The sequence below is a fragment of the Montipora foliosa genome, chromosome 2, assembly GCF_036669935.1.
Source record: "Montipora foliosa isolate CH-2021 chromosome 2, ASM3666993v2, whole genome shotgun sequence".
Lineage (NCBI taxonomy): Eukaryota > Metazoa > Cnidaria > Anthozoa > Scleractinia > Acroporidae > Montipora > Montipora foliosa.
Genome location: NC_090870.1, coordinates 36,337,943 through 36,352,932, shown reverse-complemented (window position 1 = coordinate 36,352,932; position 14,990 = coordinate 36,337,943). Strand labels below are relative to the sequence as shown.

Sequence of the window (14,990 nt, the reverse complement as noted above, 5' to 3'; positions counted from 1 at the left end):
TGGCTCTAATTAAATAAAGTTTTTCTGTCAGGCACAAGTGGCACCGTTTGCGTTTGTTGCTGTAGGCCGGGGCAGTCGCTAAAATACTTCAGTTAATTGTAAAATTGGTGTTGCTGTCTTTGAGTGTCCAGATATGTTTTGTCTGACGAGCGCTTAGGCGCATAAAACACTGCCTGGCTAACTTTCCTTTTATAAGTTGATGTTTCAAGTATTCCTTATCAAATATTTGGTTGCGTGCCGGCATGCACTCGCCAGTTCGTTCCTTTTGTTCAGGGTGCCTGCTCCCGGTTTACAGATGATGAAAAATTTTTCCGTAATGCAAAGATCACATCTCTTTGTTACGTTTGAATAAGGTCTGGTGCGAGTCAGTACTTTCCAGGTTATAGCAAATTCCGTTTTGCTGTCCTTTAGGGACCAGATGTGTTTGTTCAACTCCGTTGCGTTCCTTTTGTTCTTATTTCTAAATGAAGCTGTGTGGTTTCGGAACCTTGTTTTGAATTGGTTCACGGTAAGCCCGATATATGTTTCCTTTCCCATGGCGCTTTCAACTGTTGCTTGGTAGACCACGTTTTGGATTAAGCACCACTTGCTCAGGTTTTAATGCACCTGACGAGAGAGAACCACCAGGCCCTTTCGAAACAGCTCTGTAGTGCAATGTTTTAATTTTTCCTTTCCTATACAATTAATTCTGTAAGCTCCACAATTGTAGAGCACTCTGCTACTCAAGGATAAGGATTGGGTCATGTTCCAATGAGTAATAACATTATTGAAGGAATACCTTTGAGTTACGCAACTGTTGGATGTGAGTAAAAGTCTCCCACCAGGTGGACCAACTCCTGCATTTCTTGATCCCATAGAGAGACCACTTTGGACTTGCAGCATCAGTTCCGCAAGATTGGTAGAAATGATGGGATCGTCAACCATTACTAATAAATTTGTTTTTGACAGTGTGTCCCTGATGACTGGACTGTAGGGAAACAAAATAATAAGAGCATATAAATAAGTCTACTGTATACAAACGCATTTCTTGGTCATCCAGAATAGGGCTGGGGCAATAATATAACCTTTAGTGATTATAATGGAAGATCTGCGGATATCCTCCAAGGCTTGAGATGGGATACCCTCGAGCAGAGACGCTCAAAACAGCTCGCAATAAGTGTTTTTAAATCTCTGAATAACCTCTACCCTGAGAGTTTAAATACCGTGTTTAAACCAATCTCCGGGGTTCATTCTTACAACATGCGTGGTGCCTCGAACAATGTTTTTGTACCAAGGCCCCGTACTGAAGCTGCTAAGCAGGGTTTTAGCTACAGGGGGGCAGTCGTGTGGAATGGCCTAGAAAATGTGCTTAAAGACGGATTAAATGTCACCTCTTTCAAGTCTGCCCTGTCTTTGTTCTGAACAAGGGATTGCCTTGAGGGAGTTGAGATAGAATTTAATTTATTTTGTTTATGTCATGTACATTTTAAGGTTGACTAATCTTTGTGTGTAATTAATTATAGCTTTGATTTCCTTAAAATTTGGATACATTGTAGCATTTGTGTAGTTTCCCTGAAAGTTGTGTTATGTAAACGGCTCACTGGAGGAACATTTTAATGAAGTGATACCATAACAAAGCTTAATTGATCGTTTGATTTGATTGAATTGACCCCTTTGTCATTTATTAAGTCATTACAGTAATTATAATTTACACTGATGCTCCACATTGATTTTGATTACCGCCTACAAGCATGGTTGGGTTTTTGCGGGTGGCTACGCCGTGACCTTTGGCTAGCAAGTCCAATGTTAGGGACTTGCCAACATTTCGTTCTACGATTGAAGAATGAAGAAGACCAATTGAACTTTCGTCTGCAAAAGAATAAGAATAAAAGACTAACAGTCAACATTGAAATTGACTGCAGACTCCAATCGTGTTGTTGCCTTAAATTGTCCTTTTCACGGAGGTTGCACATTTATATTTTTTGGTCCTTCCCAAGAGGACTTGGTCACCATGCAAAACTTACAGAAGAGTCATTTGCAACAGTTAATCTGAGGATTAGGACAAAATTAGTCAGTACCTCTCTATCAAAAGAACTGCTGTTCATACGTAATCAACACACTTCTCATGGCTGGGCACTTTAATTAAAATATGAACAATGTATATGTTACAGGTCAAGTTTGATTTCCTAGTTAATTAACTTATTGACACTCAACCTTGCTAGGTTTAAAATTATTATCCTCAATTAAATTTTGACCTGTAGTGCATGTTTTAGGTAATTTCTTATGTCAGATTATTTTTTCCTTTTGTTTTTTGGGTATGGCAATGCATGTATGCTTATGAAGATGCAGGAAACAAATGAAAAATACAAAAAACAATAGATCACAAATTGCCTACAATTGCATATAATGTATGTTGGTCATACTTACTCCACGATTCTTCATCATTTATTCTCAGAATTCTCAGTAACATAAAACCTGTGGCCAGTTTAACTGAACTTTCGTTGACTCCAAAAACAGTAGAAGCCTCGATAAACCTGTTACAATGCAAATGGTGGCAGGACTTTATTATATGAAAGTACAAAACAGCTATTACGGACTCAAAAATTGCTAAGGTCAATGTATATGTATCAATGATTAACTGTACAATCCTAACATTCACCAACCTCCAGAATTAAATACTAAATTGTTTCACGAAAGGCATCGAAAGGTACCATTTTGATTTGCAACCATAGAAACAGTGATCTTTTCACATATGAAAATAACCTGTTTATCATGTTTTCGTGCAAAAGCTCACTTGGTATTTCATTGGTCTGTATGGAATGTTTAAAAAATGGGCAGCAGTGTTTTATCGGGGTTTAAAAACACAAGGTATAGCCGAGTGTTTTTAGATCCGATAAAACACGTGCTGCTAGTTTTTTTAACGGTTTCAAAAACATTCCACAAAGGGCGTGTCACTCTGGACTCAAAACATTAGTTCAAATTGTGAGAGGTGAATATTGGTATACAAACTCATAAACGTGACGTTTTATCGGTGTTTTGATAGGCTGTTGTGGACATGATTATTAATGCATTTTTGAAAGAATAATAATAATAAATATGCCTACTATTTTGTGTCCATGCATAAGTCATTTATCTGACCTTTTACAAACATGAAGGCAGTGCTTCTGGTCTTCCAAAAGAGTATGGTTAATGTGAACTTTCTTACATTTCCAATGCTTCACTCGAAAAAAGGAAGTGCTGTGTTTCTTTGGGTCGTATGACACCATTTTCCAGATGAATCTAACACAACAACAAACAAATCAAACATGAACAAGGATTCTTCACAGAAATGGTAAAATATCGCTATTACAGCTGATGCTTCTGTTTCATCTATAATTAGCAAAGATGCAGTCACTTTATACATAGTCTAAACCAAATAGCATCTAGCTTTATTAAAGATGCAGTTCGTGTTTATGACTGTTGTGACATCTTCACACATTTTTAGAAGGGAGTGGCGTCACACACACGTGCACACAGGGTTAATGTAAAAACTATTGCTAAAATTTCTCAAAGTCCCCAGTGCGAAGCTCGCGATCTCCTGTTCACTTTGCCACCAAAACAAGAAAAAAAATTTTAAGCGTGGGAGTTTCAGTTGTGGGAAATTCTACATAGTATTAAACGCAACACATAACATACCTCCTTTGAAAGACACCAGTAGTCACTTGTATGTGGTTGCAAGTCAATGAATTCAGCAGCATAGTACTGCCTGGGCCTTCCTTCGTAATATTCCTCCTTTAAAAAGGAGTAATAACTTTCGAGAAGGGCACCTTCACTAATGTTGAAGGTGCCTCCCCCAAAACTTTTCCTTGTCTTTTCAAGGAACTTCACCTTCCCATCGAAAGAACTTGCTGGTATAACGATTCTCCTAATGATACAAAACGTAAACATAAACTGACAGTATAGTAGTGTTATTTACAACCCCTAATCAAATCCATCATCCTTTCATTAAGAACTAAAAGACGTTAGCTCAGTTAGTATTGCATGCATGTCTACAGGGTGATAATGTAGTGACCAGCGCCATGCCAAGTTCAGAGAGATTACATCAAAGCAGCCTCGGAGACTCAGGGGCAGTCCGTGGGGACGTTGGTACGCACTTGAAAACTTTAGTCGTGCCTTTTCTCCCGACGTCCCAACGGAATGCCCCTGAGTCTCCAAGGATGCCTTTCACAGTGCATGCTTGTCAACTTTAATATCCAACCACCCCTCTTCCCCCATGGATGCGTTTTTCTGAGGGATTCCCTGAAACATCAATATGGGTTTCAGAAGAATCCTAATCTGAAGGCACATTAATCTCATCCATAGGTATTTCTTAGGGTGCTTCAATTTTTTTATTTTCATGCGTTGGTATTTGTAGGGAGTTGAGATGTCTGTTGTAAAGAGCTGGCTGTAAAGGGTAGAGCTGGAGAGAGGACTGTCGACGTTTTAAGAGATACCGGTTGGAGTGGAGTTGTAGTCAAGAAGGACCTCTTGAGAGTGCATACACCTTTATTAACATCCTCCTGTGAGGTTGCTCGCGATTCAATAATTACAGGCATGAATCAAATTTTACAAAATTTAAGCTCACCTTTCAACGTGCCTTCCAAGCACTCGAGCACCGAAGGCGCACATCCACAAACCACCATGAGTTATTTCGCCAAGTATTTTAAGTGTAAAATCTGCAAACAAATGCCATTCTTTCTTCCGCCTATAATACGTCGACCTCTTCCTAAGCGACAAAAAAGTAAATTCAGTCAACTAGTTTATGGTTGGATGCTCTCAAAAATAACAGAGAAAATTATCTGTGAAAATGCTTTTGAACAATAGGAAAAGAAACCTGACTTAAAATTAACCCTGGCTTAAGCTTTATCTGCCTAGCGTGCCAATGAAATCCCCCTTTTGCTTTTCAATTATAGACACGAAATCAAGGAATGAGGTTTTACTGAAAAGACTGCAATGATTACCGTTTCAAGGGGGAAAACAGTTTGTGTGGATTATGCATTAGTCATTGTTATTTATCTTGTTGTAATCTGTCAATTCCCATAGCGGATCTGCAATTGCATGAGTTTCTGGTCACAAAGGCGAGAAAGTCTGTTTGTATGCTTTATAGAACTTTTCTAGCTGTAGTTGTGGTAACACAACAGACTTTTTACCAGGGAAACTTGATTTTTTAAGTGCGACTGATTTTTCCACTTGTAACTTACCTTGGGGAATTCTTATCATCTGGGGCTTGTATATGTCTGGAGAACAATAGAGTTTCCCTTGACAGCTACCCCAAAGCAATAACCAGGGGAAAATGAAATACTGAGGTTGCTAGCCAATAGATGCTCATCGGCTAAGGTCTTGAAGACAGAACCGGACATAACTCACGCAGTGAAAGAAATTTCGGGAGCATGTAGCGCCTATTTCTTCGGCTGTCTTTGCCTTGGAATTAGCATAAGAAATACCAGCTAGATAAAAGAATACAGGGGCACCCAACGACTGTTTTCCGTAAATATCGGTTGAGAGCAGCAAAAATTGTCTAGATTTTTTTAAAGCTTGAGGAAGGCGAAAATTGTACGTTACCTTTTCATTCATGTACAATTTTCGTACCACATCTAATAAATTCCCTACAATTTTCTAAAGTTTAATTTTTCTCATTTCAGTCCCCAAGTGAGCCCATTATTGGTAGAAAAAGGGAGCCAAAGAGTTTCGGTATCTAAAATGCCATGGAGAGAGGAATCAGAAAATTCTCACTTTCACAAAAGTTAAAATTGTATCTAAAATTTTCCTCCAAGGTTGGAATGTTTTTGCTTTGTACACCGCCACACACGTTGCCATACTTGATCTTCAAAAATGAATTCACAGTTCCTCAATGTAAGCCTAATCCGTTCTTCCTTCACCTCTTTTTCGGCCACATGTGGTTTGCATTTTTTTCTCTCCCCAAATTGATTCATCGTTTACTGCAGCAACCGGAATGGGCAGGAAAACGTGTCAATGAGGGCATACTTAAGTTTGGGGGCGGACCAACAAGTTCATGATAACAGTTTTGCATCACATTACTTTTGGAATATACTATACACATACATTTTAACCGCGCGTAGTTCTAATTCATGCCGCAGTTGAATCACTTCTGGGTCAATTCAAATACGAAAAAATGTGAAGTTTATTTAGATCGTACCTGTTCGATGACATCCTCGTCAGCCATGTTCATCTGAGATATTGAGTAGGACGCGTATCGGCAAAATGAGCTAAACCAAATACCAGCACTCCGTTCGAAATGTCCAAAATGAGTGCCCTACCTTCCCTGATTTTCGACTTATAATGTAACAAAGTTGTGGTCCCTGCTGTGAGTCAACCATTGGATAGCTGTGGAACCTGATCTTTACGTCACCATAAAAGTTATTTGGGCGGTACTTTATGTCTTAACAGGCCGATGGTGATGTGCCACGGTTACCATGTGCCACTGCCAACCTCGTGGTTGGTGCCACTGTAAGGTTCAGCCTTCCACACTCCCACGTTCTTAGGGGTTTGTCATGCGTTCCTGTCCCACGAGCTCAGGTGCACATTATCGGAGAATTGGCGAAGCAAATAATAGAAAGCCCAACTGAGCCCTGAAGAGCCACAAAAACTGTCTTGGAGACAGGAGGGTCTGGATGAAGGTGGATCTGGATGCGCTACCGAGATACTAAAACGCTACCACCAAACAAGAATCAATCCAGCTTGATACGAACGGTCGGCTGCTCTTTTGCGTACTAGTTTAAGTAAAGTAACAATTCACACAACCTTTCACGAATGGTTTAAGTCATGCGCAAATGGTTCAATGTAAGTTGAATGATTTAATCGAGAGACAAATGGTTTAAGGCATACACAAATGGTTCAATGTAGGGTCGCATGGAATGATTTAATCGAAACTGAAGAGCAGGTAGACGAACCAAACAGTGCTGCATGAAGTAGAATGGTTTCGCATGAGATACAATTGTTGGCGCAGAAACCACCAAAAATGCAAAAGTGAAAAGGACAAGTCTGGAAATGGATTTAAAACCAGCCCTGAATGAAAATTTAAGCATCAAAAAGCTTTACTAACAGTACTTTGCATAATCTTATGCAAATTTTCGCATCTGTCCCTTTTTTTTGCCTTCACGTTTCCCAGAATTCAGAATTCACGTCGTGTTTTCTTTCAAACGCCTTCCACGCAGGCTACCGGCGGTCCTGAGAAGGTGCTTAGCCTAACGTGCGTGCGTGTGTACTGAGTCTAATCAGTAGCGAAATAAGAAAGGCACAACCTGTCGTAAGTGAGTTTATCACCTTCTTTAAAATTAAGAAATCAAGGGAACATTATTTTACAGTTAAGTCTCTCTAATCTTAACGCTTAAAAATTTTCAATTTTTACGGCCATCAACTAAATTTTAGGCCGTTTTACGCCTATCCGTCAATTCCAATGAGACCCTCTAACAATATTATCTTTGGGTGCCCCTGTTAACTGAGTGGTCTGTTCTCAAAGCATTATAAGGTACTTTCGATATCCTTCCTGAGTCTCGCGCAAAATATTGCGTTTCTCAACTTGATATGGAAGTGTGCTGGGATTGGTGGAAACTCCCAAAACCGAAAGTGGCAGGCTATTGTATGGTCGCCTTTTCACGGCTGGTTTGACTTATGAATAGAGTTTTCTCTTTGACCAGGCTCCGCATTGGAGGATAAAGGATGAGAGGTAGTCCGAGGAGGGACGATATCTTTCCTATTTGATGCCTTGTTTTGCCTTTTGTCTCCCACTGCCGAGTTGCATTGCAAATAGATTTTCAAGAATGCGATGCATATTTTGGGGATGTAAAGATCACGTACTTCAAGGAAGTCCTCTCTTGCAATGGGATGATAATAGTCTTAAAAATGTTATGTCTCTAACTATAACCTACGATCAGGCGGTCCTTCATCCACCCTTGCAGGAAACAATGATGTTCCCTTCTTTCTATTGTTTTAGCTATTGTTTGGGGTCAGGGTTGCAATCCAATGGCTAGTTATCTTTGGATCAGCTGCTACATGTGCTTCATCCCTTTTTGTTTGAGAGGCGGGGGAAAAAAGCCAGCTCGTAGGTTACTCGAAAAGCCACACTAGGGCCATAATAAATTTCGGCATGACCTTGTTCAAAGGGGTTATTTAAGTTATCATGGTAAGTTTTCCGTTTAAAACAACGATATTGAGTAATTAATTGATGCTCAACAGATATGATTGCGACCTGTAAAACCTTTATTTTTTGAGTAGATATTTTCTGAGTCTTCTCACCATCAGACTTTTGAATCCGAAAATTTTCGAATACCTCTTTTCTAATAAAAATAGCCTGACGTAGGAGGTAAAGTGATGTGTGAAAATTGTAAACTTCACAAAAAATCGTAGGGAAAGACATCAGGTTTGAAAAATGTACAATAAGTGAATGTCATGATCAACCGTCGAACATTGTAGCCGTCCGAAAGTAATAGAAAATTACAGGCAATAAGGTTCGCGTTTCCAGGGTGTGTGATTTCTAGGGTGTCGTTATCCCTTTTCATTTGGACCTCGAGCTTAGTAGCCCCAGTTAAGAAGATTCCAGTATGCATCATGGGATTGACTTTTAAGATGTTGGAAAAGGTGGGGAAAATACAATGCTTTTGCTTTTTTGCTCTGGTAATCAGACCACTGCTCTGGGAATTAGCATGAAACTGCAATCTTAAAGAGTTTACATGAAGAATGATCCGTCCTCGCAGTTGTGAACGCATTTTATTCAATTGCTTATACTAAGAAGCCTGAAAAAATTCAAGACTTTCAAGGGATTTGAGCCCCTGAACTCGCAACACCAGTGCGACGCTCCAGTACCTCAAGTAAGCTATTAAGTTACTGATGTTGGAAGCTTATCACGTATGTGTTCAGCCGTGAAAGAGTTGACTGTGACAAATGTATACGAAATAAATAAATAAATTATATGGGATCTGCGGAAATGAAATCTAATGAAGAATGATCCTCGCATTTGTGAACGCGGTGTATTTAGTGTCAAATTTCACAATGCATACATACCAAGGAATCTAAATTTTTTTTTGAAATTGTTTTTTTCTTCTAGAAGAAAATGGGGAGCGCGATCGGGACACAAAGTTTGGCCCAGTGGTCAGGGCGCTTGCCTTCAGATCCGGAGATCCCGGTTTCATGACCCACTCTGACCACGCATTGAATTTGTTCCTGGTAGTTCCCGGTTCAACTTCCTAGCTGCACTTGTAAGTAGCCAACTGGTTTGCCTCCGGTCAGTTGGGATTCTTAACAGTTGTTATTTCGTTGTGTTTTATTGACCCTGAAAAGCCCCTATGGGGTGCATTCAATTAAGTATGTATTGTATTGTATTGTGATGCTTCGTGCCATAATGGCGCAGAGATTCACTCTATGGAATTGCTATATTTGAGGGGAAAAAAGAACTGCTTTAGCAAAGAAGGTAGGCCTCTGAATCCGTCCATAAGTGAAGATAAACATACCCTTCAAGAAACAGGACGTGGGGAAGGAGACAACACCGACATCTAATGACCTTTTTTCCCTCTTAGGCAATATTACAGACTCTTGTATGGCAAGGAAAGCATGATCGCCTTGCGAAGGTTTAGTTGTGGGGACTAACGCCAGAAATGGAGGACAATTTCGCGCTGCAGCATGCGCGTCATTTACTTTTTTCCCCGTTCTTTAAGGGAGAAGAAACACTTTTAAACTTTTAAAGGTTCATCATTTTAAAAATATTTTATATAGTACATAATTATTGCCAACGAGCAAGCCGAGCGAAGACGCGAGGCTTGCGAGGCGGCCAGCTTAATGCCGCGCGAAGTAGTGCAGCAGGCAGAAAAACAGGCCTTTTTCGATACATTAAAATTTAGCTTGAAAGAGAGGCTCGGAGGACAAAGACAAAGAAAAGTAGATGATATGCAAATATTTTTCACATTCATTCCAACTTGTTTCTATTGTTTTTGTCCTCACTGCCTCACTATCAAACTGAATATTTGATATTTCGAAAATGGCCTATTCTCGATCGTGCTATGAAAAGTGTAATGTAAGGGTACGTAGTGTAATGTAAGGTTCCCTGGGGATTATAGTAGGGACCAATGAAAGCGCGTGTTTTTATGTGTGATGTCATTAGACAAACTGGCATGATGTGCGCGACTATGTTGATGATCTTGTGTTCCGAGGTAAGTGAAAACACATGTTGTGTACAGTTGCTTTGAGTGTTCTTTAATATTTATTTTCGAACCATCGTGTTCTGTATTTAGTGAACGAGCTCAAAACTAAACCGGTGTATGTATTCTTATCGGCTGCTGTTGTCAATTTCGGATTTTATCCCACGAGTACAGCCGTTTGTTTTTCGTTTTGTAACCATTGAGTCGTGAACAATTTAATTTAAGTTTCAAAGAAAATATGTTGTCTGCAAAGTACACAGTTAAACGTACCAGAAAACAAGTGGAATAACATTCATGTGAGAGAGAGTTTGATTCCCCGCTACATGTTCCACACTGAAAATCTTGAAAACGATGTGGCGATTTTTTTTACATGGCACCGATTCTATTAAACTTAATTATTGTATATTCCTGTTAAAATTACGGCCATTCAAAAATTACAGCAATACTTTCCATATTATTGCAAAACACGCTGACATTTACATTGTTGTTGGAGATACAAAGTGTGCATTTTTCTATTATTGTATTATTGTCAACTAGATAAGTTCAGTTGCAGTACTTTCGAATAAAAAATTACAACTACTGTTGGGTATTTTGGAACTCTGATACAAATCTGCAAACTAAGTAATATATTGACTGTTTCTTTGGCACTTGGTGATAGCTATTACTAGTTTAATATGTTACTCCTTTTCCACATTTTTTTCCAGCCTGTTTCCCAGACGTATAACTAGGAGGTTTGAAAATACATAGGTTTTTGGTGGTCAATGGAATATATAGTTTATAAAATGGAAGAGTCATCTTTCGGCCAAGGCATTGACTTGCCTTCTTGGGAAAGTCAAACTGAACAATGTTACGTTAGAGCCGTTTTCGTATGACCTTGAAATACTTACGCGCGAACACAAACAAAACAAGAATGATGACGCAAGGGCACAATTTGATTGGTTGTTGAAACGCACACAGATTGTTATTGGCTTAGCGAACAAGTGTTGTAACGCAAGCTAAAGTCGGTAAAACTCTGGCTAATTTTGTCCGAAAGAAGCTCAAAAAATTCCTGAATGGAGAGAAAATGCCTTACACGGAATTTACCAATTTGGAGCAGCTTATCCGATGCAAAAAATATACCAAATTTTAGCAGATTATGCAGCAAACGGAAGTTTTGCGGCTTGTGCACGAGAAAACCGCGTATCCTATAACACTGCTAGAGCAATTTGTGAAAAATTTATTGCTACCGGAGATTGTCAAGCTGGAGCAAAAGGAAAACCTGCCAGCAAAATGCAGCCGTTTATGGCAGCCTATCTGGAAGCCATGATTTACGTGGACCCGTTTTTGTACCTTGAGGAAATTCAAGACCGACCAAGAACTGACCTCAATTTGCTTCCCCACGACGTTCCCTCGTTACCCGTAATTTGTCGGACTCTTCATGATCTAAATTTGACAAAACACAAGTCCACAAAAGTTCCTCAAGAGCGATTCACGCCATACAACCTTGTAAGGAGACAAGCTTATGTCCAGTGGAGAAACCGGCAGGATCCTACAAAATTGTATTTTGGAGACAAGACAGCATTTAACAAACTGACAGCCGTATGAACTGCTGGTTGGTGTGCTGTTGCGACTTCTTACCCAGCGTCAAACCAAAGAGGGATGTTCTCGAAAAAATCTCTGCGTTTGCAGTGGTAGGCTTCAATGAAGGAGTGGTCAATTGCTACCCAGTTGCTGGTAGTTTTAATTTGCTTTCCATCACAAATGGAATTGAACATCACTTCTTACCACATTTGCCTAGAGACAGTTTTCACGTTCTTGACAATGCCTCGGTGCACGACGACATTGCTGTACAAAATGTTTTGTCTCACAAGAACAGAACTCTAGTCAAGATGCCCACTTACTCCTTCAACTTAAATCCCATCGAAAGCGTGTTTAGCATAGTGAAAGCCAATGCTCTGAAGACTCCAGGTGCCATTCGCACACATGGGATGGTTAGCATCGTAAATGCTTTTGCAGGTGTAACTATTCCAGTAGTGCAGTCGTTTTATCAAAGAAGTTGGCAAGTACAATTCTAATTAACCTTAACAATTGTAAAGATATCTGATCTTAGCTAAAATGCCCTTGCCTAGAACAAGAATAACGACCACTGTGATTCTTCAAAGTTAAGCACACCAACACAAATAAATGAAGTGGACGGGTATATTCATGGACACCGGAAATAAAACGTGTTGCGTGGCCTTCCCTGACTTTGAGAATAAGTTCTTGAATCAGAGAAAAAAACAATAGGTCACCAAATTAGTTTTGAATATATTGAGTTTATGGCATCTTTGTTACTCTTAGCATGTTGCTTTGAGATGACTTCACATAAATGTATGCTGTAAAAATATTACATTTATTTGTTACCCTTGCTGACTCTCACTCTTGCTTGGTCATGAGTGTACAGGTGAGGGCCTTTCAAAATGAAAGCATATTTCCTGTTCTTCAACTGAACTGTTAGAATTCAAGTGCACAGACACTAAACAATCTTTGAAATATGTAATATCAAAGTACTGCAAAAGCTCTATAAGCCCCTGGGGGGGCTTATTTAATTTCAGGCCTTATTAACAGCGGGCTTTTTGGAGAGGGGGACTTAATAGAGAGGGAGGTGGGGGGGCGGGGGGGGGGCTTATTTGAAATTTTGGAACATGCCGTTTTCGTGTTTAATAGTGTCTGTACACATCTCAAACAACTGCAGTAAAACGTTATTATTTAACTCTACCAATCAGGAAACAGTATTGTGTGTTTTATTGTATATTTGTTTAAAACCAAGCCAACTGGGCCACTTAAAGTGTATTTTGTAAAGGGGAATAATTACAAAATCTCGTGTCCCAAAAGGAGGGGGCGGGCTTATTACAAAAACCGACCCCCAAACAGGGGGCTTATTAGAGAGGGGGGCTTAGAGCTTTTATGGTACTCACACATTCAAATACAACATTGACACATGGTGAAATATGATAAAGTTGTCATGTTCAGTTCAAAGCATTGCATCGACAAACATAATCAATGACTTTAGGAATAAATGTGTCTCAATTACATCAAGAGTTCTTATGAACTATGTTACTTGTCAATACAATGATCCTGCCGCTGGTCAATTAAGATTTGACAACTTGCTTGTTTTGCAATATTTTAATACACATGCCACAGGCTTCCCTGTGGGGTTAACTTACAGGCTAACCAGGAGGTTAAAATCAGTCAAGCAAAGTTGAGGAATTCTCTGGAGTAGGGGAATCTTGGAAGACAAGTCTCCTGGGTGCGGCATATCAGCAAAAAATCCCCTGACATCCTTTACAAACTTAGGAATTGCCCCTCCCCCTAATCTTTGGTCATAAAAACATGTCGAGATTTTCTGCTTCTCTTGGGCAAAGAATCCCACCCATCACCATGTATTGCCCCTCATATCTCATTGCTTGGCCTGAGGGTCGACCCCACTGGGAAGCTGATGACATGTGCATAAATTGATACAAAAAATCTTTAATAAAGCCATAGTGTACACTGTGGCATGAAAATATATAATTTCAATTTTAACAACAGCTTTACGTTGCAAATTTTTAAATCTAAAAACTCTCAATGTCCAAGAAAAGGACAAGGGCTCAGTAATAAAGATATGAGCAGAAAACCTTACACAAGATGAGTGTCTCAAATAATGATCATATCGAAAGTGGTTAACAATGCCACAGGGCTCTTTCCTCCATAATAAAACATTGCTTTGTGTTTTAAACAACTTGAATGAACATTTTTACAGAGTAGGGAATTTAAGGCTTTAGGTTCTACAGCCAATAAATTCATTCAGTTTTCAGCAGTTATCTTACCCCCGACATCCCACAACCTGCTGGAACTATACCAAAGAAAAGGAAAGGAATAAAAAAAAATACACCTGCCCTTAGTACATAGCCATTTTTGAATCCACAGCTGCATGTGTTACATTAGATTTAGATTCCATGGTTTTCACTTTTTCAAAGCCACAGGAGACATAAGATTTTCTTGTTGTGAAAGATCCGCGTCAAAGGATGAAAGATTTTAACAAATTGTTTCTTATCGGGCCAAGTGGATCAACGTATTTCTCCATCCCATGTATGCCATGTTCGAGTTACCCAGTCCCAAGGATGAAATCTATAATTAACAGTCTTAGAGAATGTTTGCTGAATTGAAACTCACAAAAGGGGGTCTCTTTAAGCAGTGACCAAATGGTTGTGGAATTATATCACAGCAACAGCTCAATAATACCATAGAACTCAAAAAACAGAAAAGCCCAGTTACTGCACTGATGGGCGAAATTAAAGAAGATTAAAACAGATTATAGTCAGGTAACCTTGAAAATGTCAGCCGAACTTTCAAATTTATCTCAACAATTTATATTTGTGTCATTTATAATGTTCAGAAATCGTCCTTGTTTGTTATGCACCTGTGATTTAACCAGTAAGAAATTGCTGCTCCACCTGGATGCCATGTCTTTGTCACTTTGTGACCTTTTATCCTTATTGTCTTCTCTCAGTTTCATGCAATCCAAACTAGCCATCATAGATTTGTAATGCATAATCCCATAAATACAGTATCTCAGAATTTTTGGGTGATATTTAGAATGTTTATGAATATGAAAAGGGGCAAAAGGAGAGTGATTTTAAGGGAAGGCGAGAAAAATGAAGATTTAAGGTGATTAAAAATTAAGTTTGGACGTTAAAAATTAACGGAAAAACACCAAACAGTCTGCTCTCAACATGGCATGCACCTGCACAGTAGTGGACTGTTCGAGTGTTTGAGAATATGGATAACTCACAAATTAATGTCATCTGATAAGCAGAAGCCACTCCTAAGGGCACTAAGGTC

At 39.3% G+C, this 14,990-nt stretch overlaps 1 protein-coding gene across 1 annotated transcript; it reads right to left on the bottom strand.

Annotated features, from left to right (window-relative positions):
* Window positions 1-1,687: 1,687 nt before the first annotated feature.
* Window positions 1,688-6,181, bottom strand: LOC137991596 (uncharacterized). The gene is given in 8 exon segments (XM_068836657.1): window positions 1,688-1,848; window positions 2,407-2,513; window positions 3,118-3,176; window positions 3,178-3,258; window positions 3,655-3,883; window positions 4,583-4,723; window positions 5,199-5,263; window positions 6,155-6,181. Coding segments are annotated over 8 exon segments (870 nt in total).
* Between the last annotated feature and the right edge of the window lie 8,809 nt (window positions 6,182-14,990).